Here is a 23,831-nt window from a genome sequence, read left to right on the forward strand (position 1 = left end):
CTATACGCCGTTTAGAGTAGTCTGCACCTTATACAATACAGAACTCAGCCTATAAGTGATTATGCGCAGAAATCAGGACTGGGAATTCGATTGCAGAGTCCGCTCTCGGAAATCGACCACAAATCAGAAAAATGCAGTCATTATGACTCCCATCATTGTAGCACCAGTCCAGTAGGGCCATGGAGCAGAAAAGGCCTTTTTTCTCCAAACTCCAATAAGTGCGTTGGAAACCGCTATTCCAGATGTCGCAACGTCTCTTCAACTGGTATCAAGGAGAGAATTTCGATGAAGAAGAATATGGATTTCTAGAGCACCCGAACCATCCTAGCTCACGCAAGTCACGAGAAAAACAAAAGAATGACTGCAGAAGCTTTTGGAGAAAGATTTCGCAACGTGGTGTCCTTTGCCTTTGAAGAAGCAGGTATAGATGGATTGTACATTCTATCTTTATGAAATCGTGTTAAATATTGATTAACCTCGTACGTGTCCGTTGACTGATTACCTCCGCACATCAGATGTATGATTCCGACAACATCACAGCTTATTCCGAGCACGCCTTAGCAAAACTGTCTCGAATCCCTCTGACATGTAGTATGTTGCTTCATCTGGTGATGGCTATTCTAGTTCTAGGGTTCCCAAATGTCTATTAGACGAGACTCGTCCTTTCAAGTGCAACGCTACTTGTCTTCGCAGCCAGCCTGTCGTTGATTTCAGTCAGATCTGCATATATTATCGTAGCTACCGCAGGGTATGGCTTCAACTTCCCCATTGCTTCGAGAAATATCATGTGCTCATATCTTGTTCTCACTTAGATATGCATCTGTCATGGATACCTTTCTCAGATAAGTTCATAAGAGAAGGCCAATTCTCAACGACCAACATCCTCATATTGATATGAAGAAAGGCTTGGAAAGGGTGTTCAGTGCTGCCATTTTCATTCATATCGCAGAATATTGAAGCTACTCAGCGTGCAGATAGAAACTTCTTGTTAGCATTTGCGATGTGGATAAATGGGTGGAGTTTGAGGGTGAATTGATACTATTCTAGTCAGTGGGCGATGACCACACTAAGCTACCTTTGTTATGGATGTAGTTGGCTACAGGGGTTCATAGACTCGCATTAGTCATCGGATCCAGCCATCAGGTAACTAACTAACTAGTTATAACATTCAGCCTTGCAATACATTATTGAAAGAACTTCAGAAGTTATCGGCGGTGGCACAGGGCCCATGGGAAGCAGATTGAGATGTTGGTTGAGGGCAAAGTATTGAGAGAGACCTGACTGTATGTATGTACGTCCAGGAACCCTCGCCCAATAAGATCTCACACCACCAGTAGATCACGGTCGTCCCCGGCTTATCAATGGGTTTCTAGAACATTGCCACACTAGCAGCCCTAGTGGCATGCCCTAAAGGCGCGGGCGTGATGGGCACCACAATTCCAAGTATTGGGGGAAATAGAAAGGATGACATAATCAGCGCTTTCGGCGGCAGGCGGGACCCGGTATCTGCCCACACGTGATCTTCAGGTCCCATGATTGGCTGGTCTTAGGGCTGCGGCCCTCACCCGCTAATCCACACACAGCGGTGCAGTCGGGGCTCGCTTAACCCCCTTCGCCTGCGATCCATCCGACTTCGTTGTGTGCGTTGAACTTGACTCCAACGACAACAACCGCCGACAACCATCCAACCTTCCTTTCCACAAAGGTGACAGAGCAGGATGTCCTCTTTCGAACCAGTGGTGCGTTCCCTGATATCCCCAGCGCTTTGCATACCATGCCCTCGATCTCGCCCGCCACCTCTCAACCCTCAAAACCTCAAATCTTCAACATCTTCAACTTTGGCTTGGAACATCCGGAAAGACAGTGATTGCTGACTGATTGTTTCTGGAATATAGGTCGTCATCGACGGCAAAGGACACCTCCTTGGTCGCCTGGCCAGCACTGTCGCCAAGCAGCTGCTCAACGGCCAGAAGATCGTCGTTGTGAGATGTGAGGCCCTCAACATCTCCGGCGAGTTCTTCCGCGCGAAGCGTACGTTCAGCCCTCTCCCGATTTCTTTTGTTGTATGCGGTTGTCGAAAAGGATTGCGAAGGAAGAAGGGGAGGACATTTCTCGAATTTTGCGACACAGGATCTTGGAGGATTATACCCACGACAATATGTGGCGAACACAAAAGCTAACTTGGACTCTTTTCGTCGACATACAGTGAAGTACCACGCCTACCTCCGCAAGATGACCCGTTTCAACCCCACTCGCGGTGGTCCCTTCCACTTCCGCGCTCCCTCCCGCATCTTCTACAAGGCTGTCCGCGGCATGATCCCCCACAAGACTGCCCGCGGTGCTGCCGCTATGGAGCGCCTGAAGGTCTTCGAGGGTGTCCCCCTCCCTACGACAAGAAGAAGCGCGTTGTCGTTCCCCAGGCCCTCCGTGTCCTGCGTCTGCGCCCCGGCCGCAAGTACTGCACCGTCGGCCGTCTCAGCCACGAGGTTGGCTGGAAGTACCAGGATGTCGTTTCTCGGTACGTTACATTCCACCACATCCTATTCGGAATGGTCCCTATCACCATGACTTGAGATGATACTAATACACCATTTTACAGCCTTGAGGAGCGTCGGAAGGTTAAGAGCAAGGCTTACTACGAGCGCAAGAAGGCCGCTCGCCGTAACCTTGCCAAGGCGGAGCAGGGTGCGAATGTTGACAGCAAGACCAAGAGCCAGCTCGCTCAGCTCGGCTACTAGATACCTCATAAAGAGCGGCCGGTTGTTGTGAGTGACGGACCTGGGTTGGGATCGCGAACGGTTTTGTTGCAGCGAACTTGAACGGCAAGCCGAGATCGACCTTTTTCTATTGGGCCTGGACCCCCCGTCTGTGTTATCTTGTCTTCCTTTCTCGTGAATACCACTGCCCTTGACTGGGTCGTGACGGACATGGGTCGGGAACGGTGATCTGGCGGGGGACTTACTGGGTTTCTTCGGAAATTCTCAAAAGCAGAAAAAACGGAGTCGCGGGATGAAAGGTTGTCTAAAATAGCTGGCTGTTGTCTCGCGCCGTGGCGGTTTAATCCAAAACAAATTTTCAAGAGTTCACCAAAGAGTTTCAACATGATCTTATGACGATGCAGGTTTTATTTTTCTTCTTCTACCTTGCGCGTCCCTCTTTTCTTCAGTTCCCCCGTATACTAGTATGTACATGCTGGATTAGCTTGGCAATTTGCTACAAGGTCCCTGCGACGCTATCTCGCATTCGTATCACCAAAGCTGGTGGCTTATCGAAGGTTATCAGTTGGAGTTGTCGAGAGTTAGGACCTGATTACAGAACCCTTCTCCACAAAGTCCATCATCTGGATCTTCAGCCCCAAGACCTAACGATGCTCTCACATACTAGTTCCACTGGAATTCGCCTTTCAGTATTATATCAACCCTTTTTCCTCGATCAGCTGCATTTCTATTCCATCCCGCAGTACGCGCATTTTCTCCATATATATCTTTGGAGCCATCACCCGCATCAAGTCCAGCGAACTTGAAGGCGATGTCCCTACCCCGGATTGGTACCGGGCAGGTATACCATCATCAACGTAGAATTTATCATCGTCACTTTAATCTGACCAAACCAAATGCTAAGTCGTTTACCATCATGGGCAATGAATCAAATGAGAGCTTAGGTAGGTTATAGTCATCCCTGGCCTGCTGATTAGGGCCTACGCCTGTGACATTCGACATCCAAAGGAATGAGGCCTAAGGTTGATGAAGTGAATAATCAATATGCCGCCCTGTAGTCAGGTAGTTCAGCATATTTTTGGGCTTTAGTGCAGCTTACAAACGCGCTCGGTGAGCGGGAGCTTGTGGTATTCTGTTGTGGCATGCTCGATCATTGAACTGGTCGATAATCTATTCGCATTTACGAAAGATTCTGGAAGTAAATATAATCAGCGTAGCCAACCTTACTAAAGGCTAGATGACTCCCCATATTGAACTCATTCTACATGCGTATGAGGCTTGCGGGAGTATACGTTGTTGGAAAGCGTTGTATGTGTGAGAGATGAGGGTTTCGGAGCAGAATGGTCCCCGCATGGTGGGATGTTCAGTCCATGAGACCCACTTCCAACATCCAACTGCAATCAGGTCACCCAGCGTTTAACCCTATGAGCAAGAATATCGCAGTTTCATTCCAATTGGGTTCCTCATTCAGTAACTAGGTAACTCTAACAACATGTCTTCCCCTCGAAGAATCGGCCTTGGTATCATTGGCGCTGGTGTACGAAACCTCTCCCTGAATCTCGGACGTGTGGCTAATAGACACCCTAGGAGGTCTTCCAAGTCTGCCATGGACCTTGCCTTTTGCTTCTCTCGCACTTGTTTAAGATTGAATCTATCTGTGATCTATCGCCCACCACGGTAGATCACTGCGCGATCAAGTTCAATGTCCCGCACAAGACTACCACCCCGCAAGAGGTGATTGATAACCCCAACGTGGACACAGTCTTCATCCTCACCTCAGATGAAAGCCATGCCCCACTAGCCATTGCGAGCCTCAAGGCGGGCAAGAATGTCTTTGTTGAGAAGCCGGTCTCTCTGTCCCTACCCTCGATGCAATCGATCATCAACGCTGAGAGCAATGCACCTGGGGGTGCGCGGGTCTTCGTGGGCTATATGCGCCGCTATGCCCCCAGCTTCTTGCAAGCTTTCAAGCGAGAGATTGCAAGTATTCCACAAATTCTGTACGCGCGAGTCCGCGACTTTAGCGGACCGAATGCGCAGTTCGTCACTCAGAGTGGTACATTCCAGGTCAAAAATTCTGATTATCCCGCCGGGGCAGCAGAAGAGCGCAACGCAAGCTTGGAAGCCCTGTATGCAGAGGCTTTCCCAAACCAGGAGATCACAGATGAAAAGCGCAAATTTTGCCGCTTCCTTGGTGGCCTGGGGTCCCACGATATCTCCCTTATGCGTGAAGTCCTTGGGTTTCCCGAACAAGTCGTTGGCGTGTCTGCGAACGATCCCTTCTACAGCGCAATCATGACCTTCCGCAACCAAGATGGCTCTACTTATTCAACCACTTATGAGAGTGGTATTGACGGTGTTCCGGTATTTGACGCCCATATTGCCGTGTATGGAGCTAACAAGAGAGTGACGATCAAGGTAAATGATGTTCATGTTTTATCCTGATTTTATCAGTGGAAAGGAGAGACTGACATGTCTCTTACAGTATGACAGTCCCTACGTCAAAGGGCTACCCATTTATGTGGAAGTGGAGGAGCCGAATGAGCATGGCGAGATTCAGCGGCGGACTATCCTGTCTTCGTATGAGGATGCTTATACAGCCGAGCTTCAGGAAATGTATGAAGCATTTGTGCACGGCAAAACTATCAAGACAACTGTCCAAGATGCCAAGAAGGATCTTGAGATCTATGATATGATGTACAAATGCTGGAGCGGGAACTAGCCGTGCCACAACACTTTTCGTATCTAAATCGTCTATGAAATTTCAATTGAAGATAACCATTCCAACCATCAAGACTTTTGCTATACCGAAATTCCTCCTTCTATCCGGACTATATAACCTCGGATCTCCGGTATATCGATCCGTTCCATGCGTCCGACAGGAAGACATTCGTGACTAAGACCCAGATTGGGTTCCAGCAACAAGAGTTGAGTAGATATCTGCCTTATTATCGATCTGGTAATCCTTGCTTTAGCCCATACCGCGACCCTAAACACAATGCTAAAAGGTCACTGTTGTCGTTTGGATCATAAGATGGAACAAACCCGTACATTTCCAGCGGTCCTAGTCTTAGTCCCGAATACCCGCCCTGTGGAAATGATCGGCCCGCAATAGCAGCGGCCCCGAGGTTTCCCGCCTGACTAACGGACGGTTTCCCCGCATTTCTCCAATATGCTGAATCGACTTTACTTTTGCAGAGTTCCCCTGTTCCTTGTTCCGGTCAAGTTGAGGTGCAGAGTCATTCGGTCGTGCAAGAACATCATTGTATTTTGCATCGATCCCTAGACGCGACAAAGCTCATAATGTCCGGTGTCACGTCCCGGCTATCGGGCCTGCTGGCCCATTTCACAGGGTCTCCAGCACCAGCCCCGTTTGAGCATCGCATCAACCACCACACGCTTTCGCCGACATTTTTCCTTCCTCGAGCGGCCGCAGTTGAACCCAATGTAGGTGAATCAATATTTATACTGAGGAAATTCTCTTTTGGAACGCGTCTTGCTCTATCTTAGGCACGCTATTGAAAGCAATCCTCTGACCAAGCAGCAATATTACAGGCCGAGGCAATTTACCACGTCACCGCAAACAATAAGATCCTTCACCGAACATACAGCGAGACCGCAGACCGTGCACGCGGCTTGGCTTATTTCTTGAAAAAGAAGGGCTTCCGAAGAGTTGGCATTCTTTGCCCCAATACTCCGGCCTTTTTGGAGTCGATTTTTGGAATTGCCGCGGCCGGTGCTATCAACGTCGGTAAGTTCTCCCATAAACAATTTTTGGTGAGACGAGCATGCTGGTTAATACGACTTGACGAAAACAGCTGTCAACTACCGCCTCAAAAAAGAAGATATCACGTACATCTTTGATCACGGCGATGCAGACGTGATCATTGTGGACCAAGAATTTGCCCCCCTCCTCGAACTCTATCGGTCACAACATCCTCAGGTTCCCATTATTGTGGATACTGATACCGATGCTACTGAAGGCGAATTGTCGGGTCCCTTTGACGATGCAGTGCTAGAAGGCTTGAGACACGATTCGGAGACTGGAGGGCATGGCTGGGCAGGCCTCGAAGCTCAAGCTGCCGATGAAGAATCTCTAATTGCACTGGCATATACCAGCGGCACTACCGCCAGACCTAAGGGTGTTGAGTATACCCATCGAGGTTGTTACTTGGCTGCTTTGGGTAATGTCATTGAGTCTGGTTTGAATTCCCACCGTGGACGGGCTAAGTATCTGTGGACATTGCCTATGTTCCATGCAATGGGTTCGTGATGTTATTCCGCAAACTATTTCTAAACGAAAGCTCAAACAACTGATCCGGTTCACAGGATGGACCTTCCCGTGGGCTATTACCGCCGTTCGTGGCACCCACTACTGTCTCCGCAAGATCGACTACCCCGAGATCTGGCGGCTACTGAAAGAAGAGCATATCAGTCACTTCAACGCAGCGCCGACAGTTAACACTCTTCTGTGCAATGCGAAAGAAGCCGAACGGCTTCCCGAGCCGGTTCGTGTTACTGTGGCAGCTAGCCCACCCACCCCTCACCTCTTCGAGCAAATGACCAACCTGAACCTCCACCCGGTTCACGTCTACGGCATGACTGAGACCTATGGACCGATCACCAAGGGCTACTATCTCCCAGAGTGGGATACTATCCCATTGAAAGAGAAGTACCAGAAGATGGCCCGGCAGGGCCATGGCTTCATCACCAGTCTGCCGGTACGGGTCATAAAGACCGAGTTGCCCGAGGACACGATCACCAATGTCAAGCGAGATGGCAAAGAGATTGGTGAAATTGTCTTCTTCGGCAATATCTGTGCCAAGGGATACTATAAGGACCCAGAGGCGACTCGGAAGCTCTTTGCCGGTGGGGTGTTGCACTCGGGGGATCTGGCTGTCTGGCACCCCGACGGTGCAGTTCAGATTCTCGATCGCTCCAAGGATATTATCATCAGTGGTAAGTGGTCCTTCGACTATTGACTGGTTTGCTTTTGTTTGTGCGTTGTTCACTAACGGCATATCTAGGTGGTGAAAATATTTCTTCTGTCGCATTGGAGTCGATGCTCGCCACCCATCCCGACATCCTGGAGGCCGGCGTTGTATCCGTTCCCGACAGCCACTGGGGAGAACGACCAAAGGCATTCATCACGGTCAAAGAAGGCAAGAGTCTAAAAGGTACCGACGTGATCAACTGGGCTCGAAATTCCAGCGGGATCAGCAAGTTCATGATTCCACGTGAGGTCGAAGTGGTGGCGGAGCTCCCCAAGACCAGCACGGGCAAGATTCGAAAGAACGTGTTGCGCGAGTGGGTGAAAGGAGCCGAGCGGAATGTAGGGAACTGATATATAAGAAGCCCAGAGTTATAGAGCCATTCATTCTTTTTATCTGCTATTTGTCGTGGTTGGGATGTAAGAGAAGACCAGGAGGGTCGTGAGGCTGATCGGTGAGTCCAGTCCGAGGATCGTCATCATCAGCTGCAACGGCACGGGACCACATCAAGCGGGCGGCCTTCGAGTCGGGCCTCTGGACGGAGTAGGTCGTATACTGCAGTAGTAAGCATCCATGCAAAGTACCCAAGTACCGTAGCAAATGGACAAAAGACACCCTCTTCCTTCGTCGTCTTCAGTTTCTCCTGAATTTCTAATCATTTCGCCCCCGTCTCTCCCCCTCCGCCATCTTATCACGTCGATAAGCACCTTTGCTTGGCGCCCTCCGCGCCTGTGAGACCGGCCCCATTTGCCTCACCCCCTCCATTGCCGCCTGCGTTCCTTTTACGCACACTCGCCCTGCATTCAACTTCCCCCCTTGGGATTTACAAGGGGCTTGCAGGCCATGCGTTGACCGGTTCTCACTTCTCTGACTTTGCGACGCCCATCCTTCCTCACACCTGGAACCCTCCAAACCATCGTCATATCCACAACGTCTAAGCGCTACAGTGCTCAGCTCTCAGGCTACACTCGCGTCACCTCCTACCCCATCACATCACTCGATAAACCACACCCCCAATCTCATCGCATCCTTTACAACCAGACTGCCCGAGTACTCGATCGAATTCAGAGGACTGGCTGCTCACTGCCGGCCCGCATCCTGCCCGATCGAGCCTTTGAAGATCCAGAACCACTCTAGTTCAGTCTTCGCTTCACCACACAAACACCACACACACACCCGCCCATGCAACCACCACCATTTACGAAGTAATGAGATTTCACCCTTACGACGACCCGAAAAGAAAATCGAATTGGACTTCGAGTACCGACCTCTCCCTACCGGCCAAGATGCCTCCTCGCCCTCGCCCTTCCGCTCGACTCTCGAGCGAAGCACCCTCCGAAACCTCGTCTTCGACGTCACCGGAACGCGCTGCGGACGATGATACCGATTTCTTCATGGCTCAAGCCAACGACTCGCAGTCGTCGATTGGCGTCGCTACTTTCCGCGACCTCCACGTGCACGCGAGTCGATCTGCCCCAGTACCACCGATCGGCCGCCTCCCTCCCGAGATCTTGATTGCCATCTTCTCCAAACTCGCGTCGCCCATGGACATGCTGAACTGCATGTTGGTGTGTCGAAACTGGGCTGCAAATAGCGTTGGAATTCTATGGCATCGCCCGTCGTGCAACAACTGGGACAACCTGAAGAGCGTTGCGTCATCTGTGGGGAAGCCCGATAGCCTCTTCGCCTACGCGGATCTCATTAAGCGGCTCAACCTGTCCGCTCTGACCGAGGATGTCAGTGATGGCACGGTCGTCCCTTTCACACAATGCAAGCGCGTGGAGCGGTTGACATTGACAAACTGCTCGAAACTGACGGATAAAGGCGTGTCCGATCTGGTGGAGGGCAACCGACATCTACAAGCGCTGGATGTTTCCGACCTCCGATCCTTGACCGATCACACGCTTTTCGCGGTAGCGAGGAATTGCCCGCGCCTGCAAGGCTTGAATATCACAGGATGCTCCAAGGTCACAGATGACTCGCTGCTGGTCGTGTCGCAGAATTGTCGTCAAATCAAAAGACTAAAACTGAATGGCGTGTCCAACGTGACCGACCGGTCAATTGTGTCATTTGCAGAAAATTGTCCGGCAATCCTGGAGATTGACTTGCATGACTGCAAGTTGGTGACCAGCCCGTCAGTCACGGCCTTGCTCACCACCCTACGTCACCTGCGAGAGCTGCGGCTTGCACACTGCTCGGAGATCAATGACTCGGCATTCCTGAATCTGCCCGAGCGAATGACATTCGACAGCTTGCGCATTCTCGATTTGACGGCATGCGAAAATGTCAAAGACGACGCTGTGGAGCGAATCGTGAACGCTGCTCCTCGTCTCCGAAACCTGGTGTTGGCCAAGTGCCGCTTCATCACAGATCGCTCGGTGTCTGCCATTTGCAAGCTGGGGAAAAACCTCCACTACGTTCATCTGGGCCATTGCTCAAACATTACTGACGGCGCGGTCATTCAGCTGATCAAGTCTTGTAATCGCATTCGCTACATCGACCTGGCTTGCTGCAACCGCTTGACCGATCTCAGTGTGCAGCAACTGGCTACTTTGCCGAAACTCCGCCGTATCGGTCTGGTCAAATGCCAGGCTATCACAAACCAAAGCATCCTGGCTCTGGCCCACCCTCCCAGAGCCAATCACCCGATGGTCAGCAACCTAGAGCGGGTCCATCTCAGTTACTGTGTCGGCCTGGACATGAAGGTACGATCCACTCCTATTCCGTCACTCTGCATAGTTCTGCTTTCTATACTCGATACTGACAATACTTGCTCAGGGAATCCGTCCTCTGATCAATAACTGCCCACGCCTCACGCACTTGAGCTTGACTGGTGTGCAAGCATTCCTTCAAGAGGACCTCACGGCTTTCTGTCGTGAAGCCCCACCAGAGTTCACTCAACAACAAAGAGATGTGTTTTGTGTGTTCAGCGGCGAAGGCGTGACTCGGCTTCGCGAGTACCTCAATCGAGAACTGACGTCTCATCCCGAAGAAACCGAAGCCACCATGTACGACGATGATGACGAACTGGACGAAGACGAGGGCCAGATGACCGGTCTGATGCACGCCACCGGCATCAACGACGAAGAATACATGGACGTCCCTGATGTCCCTCCTCAATGATACGATACCCACTTCCGCTATCTTCCTTCTTGTTTTTGGTACACCATCCTATCAACAGCTGCTTTTTTTCGTTTCTTGTTGTCTCTGTCGATGTAAACAGCAGGCCCTCCCTCGATTTGCATCCCCTGCTTTTGTTTTGACTGTCCGTTTTTGGCTCTGTTTTCGCAGGCCTTGGAGTCAGGAACACGAGCAACCTTGTCATATTTCTATCCCATATGAGCGAAATTACCCTCCACCCTCCGCTGTCTGTTATTCTGGGAAATGCATTGTGTGGTAGCGATCACGGCCTAATGGCCTTTATTCCATGCCTTATCTACTTGGGTATTTTTGAATTCCATTGCATTTATGCACATTCAGAGAAGAGTTCGTAGTTCGTAGCCTACTTCAAAATTCGACCTTGCGATCGATGCAGGGGGGGCTGGAGTCGTGCAACCTCGTTGCAACCTTGGAACTTTAGCGTAAAATCGCCATAAACTCCGAGAGCTGCCCCCGCACTCCGCTTCCTCTTCTCCAACCTCACATCCACGCCCTCTCCCTTGACCGCGTAGTCCACTCAACCTCCTCCGGCGATGGCTCCTCCCAGGGCCAGAAATCCTCTGGCCTTTACGCCGTGGCCGGTAACCATCATCACCACTGCGGTGTTTCTCGCCCTGATCATCCCTATCCTTGTCATCCACCTGAACGTCCCCGCCGCACCTCGGACCAGCCCTGAAGGATTGAACCTGACCGAGGCATGGCAGGACCTTCAGTCACTCACCAGAGGCTATCACCCGTACAACTCGCATGAAAATGATCATGTTCGCGCGTGGCTCCTCGAGCGCATCGACGCGATCCAGCGATCCGCCCCACCCGCCGAAGCTTACCAGCCGAACGAGGAAAAGCCCGAGGTCTTCGTTTTCGATGATCTCACATCGAACCTGACATTCTTCGACCAACGGAGTGGCGTGTACTTTGAGGGTACCAATATCCTGGTCTACATCCGCGGTTGGGAAGATACGAAGGAGAATTGGTGGGAGACTCCTGGGAAGTCGCCCACCGGTAAGGGCGGAGTGCTGGTCAACGCGCACTACGACAGCGTGTCGACTGGATTTGGAGCTACGGACGATGGTGTCGGTGTCGTGACATGTCTGCAGCTTGTCGAATACTTCCTCTCGCCGGGCCATGCGCCGCGCCGCGGCTTGGTGGTGTTGTTCAACAACGGCGAGGAGGACTACCTGAATGGTGCCCGTGCGTACAGCCAGCACCCGATGGCCAAGTTCGCCCATACATTCCTCAACCTGGAAGGCGCCGGTGCTGGCGGTCGGGCCACTCTGTTCCGCAGTACCGATACAGAGGTCACCCAGGCGTATGCGAAATCCAAGCACCCCTTTGGATCTATCGTCAGCGCAAATGGGTTTGAACTTGTCGGTAGTCAGACAGACTATATCGTCTTTGACGGTGAGATGGGGCTCCGGGGACTAGATGTTGCCTTTTACGAGCCGCGCGCTCGGTATCACACCGATCAGGATGATGCCCGACACACCAGCATGGATTCTCTATGGCATATGCTCTCTGCAGCTGTTACGACCACCGAGGATCTGGTCTCTGACGATACTGACCGGTTCGATGGCCGTGCTCGAGATGATGGCAATGTACCCAATGGTCAAGGTACAAAGGCTGTCTGGTTCGATCTTTTCGGCAGCGCATTCGCTGTCTTCCAGTTGCATACTCTTTTCGCGCTATCTGTCACCTTGCTGATTGTGGCGCCGTTGACTCTGCTGGTAACCAGCATTGCCCTGTCGCAGGCAGATAAGATGTATTTGTTCCGCTCCTCGGTGCATTTGGAGACGAGCGATGAGAAGGTCCCGCTTCAGGGTCTTCGGGGATTCTTCCGGTTCCCGTTTTTGATTGTGATTCCTACCGCTGTTATTGTCGGGTTTGCTTATATGCTGGCAAAGGTCAATCCGTACATTGTTCACAGCAGTTCCTATGCCGTGTGGAGCATGATGATCTCCGCATGGATCTTCTTATCTTGGTTTGTGTCTTGCGTCGCTGATTTTGCGCGCCCATCCGCTTTCCACAGGGTGTATACTTACACGTGGATGTTTGTTATCTCCTGGGCGGTGTTGGTCCTCGCCACTGTCCTGGAGAATGAGCATCAAATGGGTGGTGGCTATTTCACACTGTTTTACTTTGCGGGTATCTTCCTGGCCACATGGATTTCCTACCTTGAACTCTTCTCCCTTCCAAGAAAGTCCGAGTATGTCGGTCAATTGGCTCAAGACTCGCGACAGCCCAGCAGCTACGGCAGCCGACTTGGTACGGGCGATGACAACGAAAACGACGAAGCAGCCGAAGAGGAGCCAACCGAGTCGACATCGCTGCTGCGTGGTCAACGTACGACCTTCGCAAACTACGTCAACGTTCCTGGTGACTACTCAACAGCTATTGATGAGGAGGAAGAGCAAGATCCAAACGTGTATGGAAATGAGCAAGCATGGAGTGCATCGATGCCCAGCTGGACCTGGGTATTCCAGCTCCTTCTCACCGTTCCGATTAATATCACCATGCTGGCCCCTCTGGCTCTGATCATGACCAGCGCTCTTTACCAAACGGGCCAGGACGGCGATCCCACTCTGGTCGTGTACCTGCTCATGGCGCTTTTCATCACACTGATCCTCATGCCGATCTTGCCCTACATCCACCGTTTCACCTACCACATCCCAATCTTCCTGTTCTTGGTCCTCATTGGCACTCTCATTTACAACTTGGTTGCCTTTCCCTTCTCTGACTCCAACCGCGTGAAGCTCTATTTCTCGCAGCAGGTCGACCTGGACAGGGGTAACTCTACCGCTTATCTCGCCGGTGTCAGCCCCTTCGTTGAAGACGTTGTTCGTGGTCTACCCAATGCAGAGGGCAACACAGAGTGCAAGACCGTTGTCAGACACGGCAAGCTCTTGCAGTGTTCCTGGCCTGGAGCCGAACCACACGTTGTCCATAGCAAAAACGCCTCCACTGGTCCATCGGTAGATTGGGTCTCGTATAGCATCTCTCATCTCGAGAGCAGCACTCGCTCGGTCCGCTTCGAAGTCTCAGGTCTGAATACCCGCGCTTGTCGTATCACCCTGGAAAGTCACCCCATCAAAACATTCAGTGTTGTCGGATCCTCTGCGCCCGATAAGCGGTTTATCAAGCCATCTTCGGATGGAATGAAAGAGATCCGCCTCTGGAGTCGTACGTGGGATGGCTCGTGGACGGTGGACGTCGAATTCAATGAACATGGCTCTATCAAGGGTCGTGTCTCGTGTCTGTGGAGCGATGACAATAGCCCTGATCTCATTCCGGCCCTAACTGAAGCCAGGCAATACATTCCTGCTTGGGTCGCCCTAACCAAATTGGCAGACGGCTTGGTTGAGGGGTACCGGGAGTTTGAACTTGTGCAGGATGGATCTGGTGCTTGGGAGCAGAAGACCATCCAGTGAGATGCTTTCCATGGACCATGGATTGTGCTTTCGGTCAGTTTTGTTTTGGGGGCGTTATAGTCTTCTTTACTCCTTTTCAAGTCCGGTGGCTGTCTGATGAATCCTGTGTATGCAGTATCATGCCCATAGCACCATAATCCCAATTTGTTTCGGTAATGGTATTGATCTTGCATTCCTGCTGATACTATCATTGAATTTCCATCATAAACCCTTGACGTATTCACATCACAGTGCAGGAAAAGGTAGCAGCCACCGCAGACGAAATCACCCCTCCGGCCACATTCTTAGCTATGAATTTGACAAAATCCTTCGTCCGGGACTTTGTCAGGAGTCCCTGGTCCCCGGATACAGTGCGATTATACTTGATGACATCGCTGGTGACTACCGTCAAGTTAGGATACTGAGCCAGAATGTCCAGGACGTGTTTCTCGACAAGTGCGCTGGCGCGGATATGCACGATTCCATCAGCGAGGGCGACGAAGAATTCATTCGCCCGGTAGGGGTTTAGAGCGACGAACTAACACCGAGTCGGACTATTAGTCTTCAGGAACAAATAGATGAGGGAGAACTAAAGCATACCACGAGATCACCTTGTTGAATACGTTTGAGAATCTTAAGAAGTCCTGGATATTCATCTCCGAGAGACCATTTCGCCGAGCCATCTGCGAAAATGGCCACGTAGGTGTCATAAATGCCCAGCGAACACATCTTGAACCGCCCAGTTTCATTTACCATATCCCTGTCCAGCTGTTGAGAGATCCATTGGCATTTTCCTGTCTTTTCACTCGAGACGAAGTATTCTCCCACCACGGGGCCGAATTGAACTCGACAGATGACATCCCCTTCTTTAGTGAGGAATCGCTGCAGTGGGAGGTAAATTGGGTCAAGATGTGATTTGCACACTTGTGGATTTGAATCAACTGGCTCCCTTCTATTATATTCAAGGGGCTACTTACCGAGCGTGCGATTATCTGGAGTCCAAACCATGAAGATGTTATCGTGCGCATCACACGCTAGATTCTTGATTGCTTTGATGGGGCGCTTGGCAATCCATTCGTAGTAGCGGTTTGGCATGCGTTGGCTGTATATCTATTATCAGAGCCTTCTTTTCTTCGTTGTTAAATACTTGATACTTACCTGTAATGTCCCTCGGTATGATCGAGGGTGTATGTACCGGGCTTGCCAAAGGAGAAGGATAGATCGTAGACCGACATGGCCAGAAGGCGCTAGCGGTGGTTATGTAGTATTTGCTAGTCAACAATGGGCCTCTAGCTCGTAGTTATGAGAGATCTGGAGGACTGCTATTGAGGAAGGGGCCTCCTTGTCCTCTTATGCCCGACTTCCATGGGCCTGAATGCAGGTCATGGACATGCCATGCGTTAAGTTCCGCAATTCGGCAAAAGAGTATCTAGAGGATCTTGACCAGTTTGAATATCTGGGTCAGCGGGGTATATCATGTAGAGCAATCGGCAGCATAGAAGCACCATGTCGATTTGACAAGATTTTATTCCTTGCCACGAGGCAAGAGGTCATGCGGGCTGAACAAAATTCTTTCCCTTTGGGTAGTACTAACAATAATTAAATTAGTTATGTGGACCCCAACTGTCGGCTTCAAACTAATTAAGACCACTACTTTGTTTCACGGCATATTACGCCCAATTTCCAGGATTGACTCATTCTTTTTCACCTTGGTGATTAGGTGGTTATTTCCCCTCAGCATGTGCCAGCGCTTCTACTTCCAGGGCTTTCCGGAGTTAATGGCGGTGCATTGCGTGAGGGAGAATAAAGCCGTGTAACCATATCAATACTGATATGAGTCGAGATTTTCTGCATGTGTCTGTATCAAGTAGTAGCTATGCGGCTCCATATAAGCATACTAGACAGAATCGTTGGAGAAAATACCTGCATTTACTAAGCGCATAGCATCGGTGTGCTTTGAGATGATTCAACCGGTTTGGAAGTTATATTGTCCATCCAGAGCTTCACATTGCTGGATTGAATCTCCTGAATGGCTCCATGGTGTAGCTAACGCATCTGTTAGGTAGTACGATGACGATGTCTAGTCAACCAGTACCGACTTGCTCCCTCATAACTGGAAATTCTTCGAATCTCATTTTTCCAAGAAGAATATAGGGACCTGTGATATCGACGCCGAAAATAACAGCCTCTAGTGCCAAAAACAGCCGCCTTTCCACCCATAACTTGCAGTGCCTATCGTCTATGCTAAATCTGTAAACCTTATAGCCGGATTAATTAACAGCCCATCCAGATCATGCATGTTATAAGCTCCACTTTCATCATCCCGAATAGGCACTGGTTCCGGCCTATTTATAACACGACTTGTGAAGCCACGAGACAGTAGTAGTCCTACAATTCTAGCTGCTTTGATGGCTCTGATTGTGTTATCATCTAGTCCTCTAGCTTCCACACTAAAATTACTCTAGAATATATCCTCTAAAGTAACGTAATCGTCATACCGGACCTAGCATATCTTGAGATGGACCTTACTTATCAGTCGCTAGTGAGAAAATAGGTTAAAGCCAAATAGCACAATCTCTACTTCGGCCTAATATACTGCCCTGACTATATTGCAAGACGTTTCGTTCACGATAATATTACAGACGCCAAAGTCTTTATGGACTAGTACTATAGGAAGAGAAAATATAGCGGATAATGAGTTAAGAGACTCCCTGATTAATAGGTAGAAGCGGCCTAGAAGAGAAGCAAGTAATAAATCTAGGTCGTTTTTATAACGACTATGTAAGTTATCGCTATACGTCTAATCGATATCTTACGGAAGTTTCCACGAAAGAGCAAAGAATCTAATAGGGCGTAGTATAATTAGCAAATCGGTTTATTTGTAATACCAACGCTAGGTAAGTATACTTCGTGATATTATTTATAATATTCTTGCGCTATAAAGAAAACGTAGGGGAGATTTCGGGTACTAGACTGTTATACGCCAGGATCAAATCCAAGTAACTAATGCCTCGTAGTCGGCTTATGACAGATATATAAAGTGCTTCTTTGTTCTCGGTAACTTCTCCAATCTGACCTAAAACGGTCACTTGAGGTGCAAACTGGCCATAGATACTTCGAGCGAGTTTCGCAATCTTCATACTTAGTTGGAGGGACGCAAGGCGAAATTGCACGACGAATTCGGCATTGTCTCCGGCATAGACGGTACAGCTACACACACCCTGCACCGGTACCGGAACGACGTCGCCACCAACATGCGCCCTCGCAAAGCTGTCACAGGCGGAGCGAGTGGCTGTCGTCTTCTGGAAGAAATCAGCGATTTCTTGGTCAACAGAGTAAGCCGAGCCACTGGTAGCCATGTTAGGCCCAGGTTTAGGCCGGAGGTTGTAGCTAAGGCTAGGTAAGGAGGCAAGGTATCTGCATTGTATCCCCCCTCGGCAATTTAGGGTGTTAAGAGTGTTCGACCAGGATGTCAGGTGAGACCGCATCGACACCTAGAGACTCTTTGTTCCAAAAAATGGTTAAGCGCCGAGTTGTCGCCATCGTCGGTCTCTCTGGTTCCTCTCTGCCCAGTCGATGAATATTCGAAAGTATATCCTGGTAATATAGACTAATAGCGAAAATAACGTATACGCCCGTAGCCTCGGTCGATGCTGTATCTTTCGGACAGGGACGGCAACTACGAAAACTGTGCCACAATCCTACCGTTATATATCCAATAGCGAATAGGCTGATGATGTTGATGATGATGGATTCATACGCGGATCTGTTAGGCGGTAGCCCGATTTGCTGGTAGAACGCTATAGGTAGGCGCTAAACTAGATTATATGACGAAAAATCCCTCCTAATCCCCTAACCCTTTTATCTCTGCTTCCGCTCCTCTAAACCACTAGTCATTCGGTTAACACCGGGCCGCTCTACTAGTAGATATCTAGTGGATATTTACTTACTTCCAGGTCTCCTTCGCGTTCCTTTCGCTGTTCTCGAAGGTAGGTCATCCTGTTCTCCGTGCCAGCTATACACTCCATGACGAACGCACTAAGGCCTAATTCAGCAGTAGAGACGGCCTACTTAAACAATTACATAGTAAGCACTCTAGTCGCTATGCACGGGGCGGATTCAGGGGGATCGACACCTATGTTTAGGTCTACTACGCGCGTAAGGAGATCGGGGAAACCTCCAAACACCAAGTTTCAGTAATAAAGTCCACATCGCTCCTAGTCTATCTTACGATTTATATAACATGCACTACTCGCTACTTCAATTCCAGCCTAGCAAGTCCATCCAGAACAAAATACGCATCCGCACTTCGCAATTTTATTTAAAAATCATTCTTCCATCACGAGCAATGCAGTTCTTCGCAGTTCTTTTGCCAGTCGCGACACTCTTGGCTACTACCGCCAACGCTGCTGACTGCTCTTCGGACTCCGGATCCCAAACCTGTCTCAATTCTACTGATCTTCTATATTCCCGCTGGGTAAGTTAATAAATATATTGGGTAGAAGGATAACGGATCTAGAGAGTTTTTTGAAGATGCTTTTGAGCTAATACTTATTGCAGCTCTTTTGTTCTAACGGGATTTGGGGGCGAAATTACCCTTTTGTAAGCAGTCTCCTACTATAGACCATGATTCCTTAGGCGAAAATAATCTCTAATTGTTACATTATAGGAATGGAGGGGTGACAACGGTCAGATGGGAACTTTTAAGCCATCTAATATCCCTAATGAACAGTCGTGCTATGATAGCACCCTTGACGTATGTAATCAACATATTCTTTTCTAATTATCTCTATAGCTCTTGCTATAAAGCTATTGAAATTGTTAACGTGGCTCTAGATTATCGACCAGTGCCTTGGACATAGCAATAGTGGCACGTACTCCCTGGACGGCTGGAGTATGGGAATCAACTTCTGTGCTTGAATAGGCAGAATCTTGGCCCACTATAGACTTTGCCTTCGATACCGTTATTAGCTAGTTAGGTAGCACTCATCGTCTATAGGCAAAGCTATCTTCCAATTGTACCTAATGCGTGTAACTCGTCGTTATATCAGGCTTTATATTGAACTTTCGGGTAGATATCTACGCACTCGCTATCTCGAGCATCCTATTAACAGACGACCATAAGCTAAAATACTGAATGATTCAAGAATTTTATCCAGAATATAAGGACCTGTGAAATCGACGCCGAAAATGACGGCTTTTGACGCCAGAAACGGCCGCCTTTCCACCCGGTACTTTGCAGGGCGAGCCGGCGCTTCACCGCTCGCCATCCAGCACCATCACTATTTTGCACCCACCAAGCACCGTTAGTCATCATCAACTGGCCCTGGTGTTTGGCGCTCTTTCAACAGTCATTCCCTTAGATTCCACTTGCGACCAAAACGACGCCGAAAATGGCTCCCCTCTGCAGTGCCATCCAGACGCCCTCCCTCTTCGCCCTGCCCGGCCGGGCGCTTATAAGATGCTCCTTCTCCCCCGTCTCTCGATGTCCTCACATTTAAGGTCGACCGGAGGGTGCTGATGGATAAGATGACTCTTAGCCTATAGATGCCTGTGATATGAATTTGATGCTGATACTCACCACTAGAACCAAATTTTTCATGCACGGCGATTACTAATTAGCATATTGCCTAATTGCTTAAATAATCTCGCTTGCTTTCCGCGACGGGGCGTTTGTCAATATAGAGTTCTTTTAGATAGTATAGGACTGATGACTGTTTGAAGTCAAGGCACATTTAGCCAAGCCAGCCAATCGATGCTATTGTTCTCATCTATTCCGATTCCTCTCATGAGGGAGTCAAAAAAGGCGAGATCGGCGTTCTGCCCGGCGCTGTGGTTATCCCCAGCAGTTGATGGAAATGCATTGGTCCGATGGTCAATGGCATCAGGAATGGAACTACTAGTCTGCTCCGTTGGAAAAAGAGGGGCAGCACTAGAAACTTGGCTTTCAAAGTGGGAAAGGGGTTCGTGCTGCTGGAAATTTGTCTCCGCTGGGAGTAACTCAGAGCAAGACATGTTATCTCCAGTTCGCACATGAGTATCTTGTATACTGGTTCCAACGGGAACTTGAAGTCTTGGCTGTGAAGCGTCTGCCATATCTCGCTGAATCTGAGGAGAGTCTTTGAATATAATGCCGTCCCGGGTGATATTGATAACACCGAAATGGGGAATTGACACCCTGACAGTCTCATTACTATTTGGAGCACATGGGATTTCTCCTGTTGCTGGAATCTGTGCAGTAGGCTGAGGTGTGGGTCCTTCCGCGGCTTTAGCCTCGATGGTCATCAAACGCCGCAAAATGCTGGATATCTGAACAGTCATAGTCTCTTTCTCCACTCGGCTGACTTCGTCCATAATATCTAGGATATTTTCTATTAACGCGCGGTCGCTCGGTCTTTGGTGCGCAAATAGGTTATTTGTTGGCATTGCAAGGCTCTGTTGCCAGTGCAGATTATTGAGAGAAGGTGACTCATGTTGGTGTCCATCGATGTGTACAATGAGTAAGGTAATAGCTGCCATTAAGCCAAAAAAGTCGATAGTGCGACAGCTGAAGGCAATGCGGTTGAAGCTATGGAACATGGTGAAGCGTGAGAGTATTTCGCGTGCAGAATTGACGCAGATAATCTGTGAAGGCCCGTATCGCTTTTCAGCAGCTGCAGAGCTGAGCATATACGGCAAATGAAGTTGTATGAGGAGGTTATAATGAAATAAGTGGTGAAAGAGTCGGCGCATATCCCAGAACAGCGCCTCTGGTTGATCTGCAACGGTGGCTAGGTTGGGGATGAGCCACCACTTATCTGGAAAGCTTTTTGAAGCTTTTTGCAACTCTTTGTCCAACTCCTGCACCGAGGAGAGATCACTGGGACTTGAGTTCGATTGATTACGCTGCAGTATTCGAGAAGTCACCACGGAATGTATACGGTCAAGACGTCCCATTGGCGTATCATTCAGAAGTATTTCCTCAGAGACCATACTGTTATCGTTTGTTGATTCAGGAAGCCCCAGCGTTAGACAGAGATATCGCTCAAGAGCAGTAATTCTGTGCCAGATGAACTCTGGATAAGCCTTCGTTTTCGGATCAACGACTTTGCATTTTGCCCTTCCTGGTCGATGGAAGCCCATCAATTGCGCAATAGTCAAAGCTCTCCGAGTAGTGACCAACCCTTTTCGCAGATTTCCGCCATTGGTATGAAACCAACTTTCTACTAACAGGCTGTCCACCCCTTCAATGCAGTACATGAGGTCATCATTTGTTGTAACGATATTGGTAGCAATCGCTGATAATCTCCTCATCATCTCCCTAGGGAGCTCCGATAACTGTCGACCATTTTTATTGAAATCAGGATGAAGATGTTGCAAGGCTGTCGCGACATGAAGCATATTTCTCGCTATTAGAACAGGATGCGCACTGGGACTTGGCCTCGCAAATATGCTCTCGAGAGACATTGTCCTGTCCAGGTCGCTGTAAGGTATGATTTGCATCTGGTAGAACAAAGAAGAGGTGTTGCCACATGCCTCAACTATTATCCTGATATCATCTGCCGATGGCAAGGATGCGTACAGGGTTTGAGACAGTTTCTCGTGCTTGCCAGGTTTAACAGAAAATTGTGGAAATGATTCGGAATTTGGGGCCTCACCGCCACCATCGAGAATCTCGAAGCCTGCTGTTTCGGGTTTCTGTAGGGGCTCCGTTGCTTCGAAGGAACGCGTTTTCGGAGACTTGAATGGGGCCGCATTTTGTGCAGGGCCAGAGTTGACGCCAGAAGTGACTGCTGTCTGATTATGTTCCTCATGACCGGTGGTACTTCTTCCCATAGAGTCTCTCTTGAGGATGTCTTCGAGTAAATTTTCCACCCGCGCCATACGGTCGCTAATTTGAAGGCTCCGGTCCAAAGACGCCGTGATTTCCTCTGGGTATTCTTGGCCAACACATTTCACACCACGTCGATGACAGCGAACACATGTATGGTCCGTAGGTTGGGCGAAAATGCACTTCATTTTTCGCTGTCTGCATTCCCAACAGCTATGGGTCCCTTTCCTTATTTTCCTTCGTTTCGACTCAGGCATATCATCTACTATATCACGATCATTGGCTGAAGATTGCGGACGCAATGCTGACCGAGAGGGAGACATTATGTCTGCTACGCCCAGGTAAGCGAAATGTAGGCAGAAAAAGAAAATAGAAGTCAAATGAATAAAACCGGTATTATTCCGAAATGTTTTCCCCCGCCATAGACAAGGTAAGAACATGGAAGACGCAGAAAGCGGTTCGACCGGAAGCTCGGTGGATGAACTTGAGTCAGATTTGGCCCCGCACCGCCTACGTCACAAGGCTGCTGCCGATGGAACGCCTGATTGGATCCTGTTCGTCCGCCGCGAGTCCGCCCACTATCCGTGCCTTACTGCCCACCCAAACCGCTTCCCGGTTTGGGTGCGCCCGGTGTTATGGCCATTCCGGTGTTATGGCCAATTTTCTACCAGTAGCCTTCTACTAGCTAATTCAACCACCAACGATGCCTAAATCTATCAATTTTGATGAATCTCGCCTGGCCGAGGCCTGCCAAGTGGCCTTATCCAGCAAAAAACCGAATTTTTCTAAGATTGCGCGTGAATTCGGCGTGGCTCGCAAGACCTTGGCCAATCGCGTCGAAATAGCTAAATCGCCTACTACACCTACCAAATCGCTGAGAAACGCCCTAGAGCTATACCAGGAGAAAGCCTTGATTAGCTGGATAGTCTAAATGCATGGCTGGAATCTCCCACCTACCCCTGCGGTAGTAGGTGCATGGGCAAATCGCGCACTAGCGCGAACAGATCAGCCAGATAGGCAGGTTGGTAAAAACTGGGCGTACGGCTTTATAAAGCGCCTACCAAAAAACCTTGGCCTAGGCCCTGTAAAGCAAAAGACCAAGGAACTGAAGCGAATCCAATCGGAAGATACAGGCCTTCTTCAGCACTGGTACGACCAGCTAGAACGGGTCCTCTATAACGTCCCTGCCCGGCTAGTATACAACTTCGATGAATGCGGGTTTCAACCTAGTCAAGGGCGATCACGAAACGTTATTAGTGCTAAATCATCTTGCCCTGACCTTGCTAAGACCGAGAAAGGCAAAAATATTACTGCATTAGAGTGTATTGCTGCGGACGGCTAGTAGATAGACCCTCTCTTTATATTCAAGGGAACTAGTAAAAATCTTATAGAGGCCTGGTTCTACGGTAGCGAAACCCTCTTACCAGACACGATAACGGCTATTTCTCCTAATAGCTAGATTTCTGATAAATTAGCCCTAGCCTGGCTAGGCTATTTTATTCAATTAATAGCTCATCGTGTGAAACGGGGCGAAAAGTGCGTTCTTATATTCGATAGCTATAGCGCGTATCTTATACTCGAATTTCTTCAACTTTGCGAGGATAATACGATTATCCCTTTTGTATTCGTACCGCATTCAACCTATCTTTGCTAGCTACTTAACAGAAAGCCCTTCTTGAATTATAAGCAGCAATTTCGCTTAATAAATAATAAACTAGCTTTCTAGGGTAGCCAGCCATATAGGAAATCA

At 49.3% G+C, this 23,831-nt stretch overlaps 9 protein-coding genes across 9 annotated transcripts; 6 read left to right on the plus strand and 3 right to left on the minus strand.

Moving 5' to 3' along the window:
* The first annotated feature begins 1,614 nt into the window (after positions 1-1,614).
* Positions 1,615-2,891, plus strand: N7458_007963 (60S ribosomal protein uL13). The gene is made up of 4 exons (XM_056911345.1): positions 1,615-1,739; positions 1,896-2,031; positions 2,207-2,522; positions 2,600-2,891. Exons 1-4 carry the CDS (start codon positions 1,719-1,721, stop codon positions 2,736-2,738), a joined length of 612 nt encoding a protein of 203 aa, XP_056764171.1. The 5' UTR covers positions 1,615-1,718; the 3' UTR covers positions 2,739-2,891.
* Positions 2,892-4,209: 1,318 nt separating this feature from the next.
* N7458_007964 (Gfo/Idh/MocA family oxidoreductase) lies at positions 4,210-5,439 on the plus strand (the record flags this gene model as incomplete). The annotated part of the gene is made up of 3 exons (XM_056911346.1): positions 4,210-4,254; positions 4,305-5,135; positions 5,203-5,439. 3 exons carry the CDS (start codon positions 4,210-4,212, stop codon positions 5,437-5,439), a joined length of 1,113 nt encoding a protein of 370 aa, XP_056764172.1.
* Positions 5,440-6,020: 581 nt separating this feature from the next.
* N7458_007965 (putative AMP-binding domain protein) lies at positions 6,021-8,061 on the plus strand (the record flags this gene model as incomplete). Its single annotated transcript, XM_056911347.1, has 5 exons — positions 6,021-6,164; positions 6,273-6,468; positions 6,536-6,982; positions 7,047-7,676; positions 7,745-8,061. 5 exons carry the CDS (start codon positions 6,021-6,023, stop codon positions 8,059-8,061), a joined length of 1,734 nt encoding a protein of 577 aa, XP_056764173.1.
* Positions 8,062-8,994: 933 nt separating this feature from the next.
* On the plus strand, positions 8,995-10,831 carry N7458_007966 (putative ubiquitin ligase complex F-box protein GRR1; the record flags this gene model as incomplete). The annotated part of the gene is made up of 2 exons (XM_056911348.1): positions 8,995-10,413; positions 10,487-10,831. The coding sequence occupies 2 exons, from the start codon at positions 8,995-8,997 to the stop codon at positions 10,829-10,831; spliced, it is 1,764 nt and encodes a 587-aa protein (XP_056764174.1).
* Positions 10,832-11,400: 569 nt separating this feature from the next.
* N7458_007967 (M28 family metallopeptidase) lies at positions 11,401-14,292 on the plus strand (the record flags this gene model as incomplete). Its single annotated transcript, XM_056911349.1, has 1 exon — positions 11,401-14,292. The coding sequence occupies one exon, from the start codon at positions 11,401-11,403 to the stop codon at positions 14,290-14,292; it is 2,892 nt and encodes a 963-aa protein (XP_056764175.1).
* Positions 14,293-14,512: 220 nt separating this feature from the next.
* N7458_007968 (uncharacterized protein) lies at positions 14,513-15,506 on the minus strand (the record flags this gene model as incomplete). The annotated part of the gene is made up of 4 exons (XM_056911350.1): positions 14,513-14,809; positions 14,872-15,194; positions 15,249-15,373; positions 15,430-15,506. The coding sequence occupies 4 exons, from the start codon at positions 15,504-15,506 to the stop codon at positions 14,513-14,515; spliced, it is 822 nt and encodes a 273-aa protein (XP_056764176.1).
* Positions 15,507-16,552: 1,046 nt separating this feature from the next.
* On the minus strand, positions 16,553-17,630 carry N7458_007969 (uncharacterized protein; the record flags this gene model as incomplete). The annotated part of the gene is made up of 4 exons (XM_056911351.1): positions 16,553-16,732; positions 16,868-17,071; positions 17,160-17,207; positions 17,241-17,630. Coding segments are annotated over 4 exons (822 nt in total), but the record flags the coding sequence as incomplete, so codon positions are not given.
* A 989-nt stretch (positions 17,631-18,619) lies between these two features.
* Positions 18,620-19,191, plus strand: N7458_007970 (uncharacterized protein; the record flags this gene model as incomplete). Its single annotated transcript, XM_056911352.1, has 3 exons — positions 18,620-18,748; positions 18,941-19,027; positions 19,108-19,191. 3 exons carry the CDS (start codon positions 18,620-18,622, stop codon positions 19,189-19,191), a joined length of 300 nt encoding a protein of 99 aa, XP_056764178.1.
* Positions 19,192-19,995: 804 nt separating this feature from the next.
* On the minus strand, positions 19,996-22,269 carry N7458_007971 (fungal specific transcription factor domain-containing protein; the record flags this gene model as incomplete). The annotated part of the gene is made up of 1 exon (XM_056911353.1): positions 19,996-22,269. The coding sequence occupies one exon, from the start codon at positions 22,267-22,269 to the stop codon at positions 19,996-19,998; it is 2,274 nt and encodes a 757-aa protein (XP_056764179.1).
* Between the last annotated feature and the right edge of the window lie 1,562 nt (positions 22,270-23,831).

This window comes from Penicillium daleae, assembly GCF_028827525.1.
Source record: "Penicillium daleae strain IBT 16125 chromosome Unknown utg000007l_segment0_segment0, whole genome shotgun sequence".
Lineage (NCBI taxonomy): Eukaryota > Fungi > Ascomycota > Eurotiomycetes > Eurotiales > Aspergillaceae > Penicillium > Penicillium daleae.

Bases quoted from the DNA above. Each gene is read 5' to 3' on its own strand.
- N7458_007963 (XM_056911345.1), top strand. From the start codon at position 1,719: ATGTCCTCTTTCGAACCAGTG. The intron at 1,740-1,895 runs GTGCGTTCCCTG...TCTGGAATATAG, and splicing joins TGTCCTCTTTCGAACCAGTG to GTCGTCATCGACGGCAAAGG. The intron at 2,523-2,599 runs GTTACATTCCAC...ACCATTTTACAG, and splicing joins AGGATGTCGTTTCTCGGTAC to CCTTGAGGAGCGTCGGAAGG.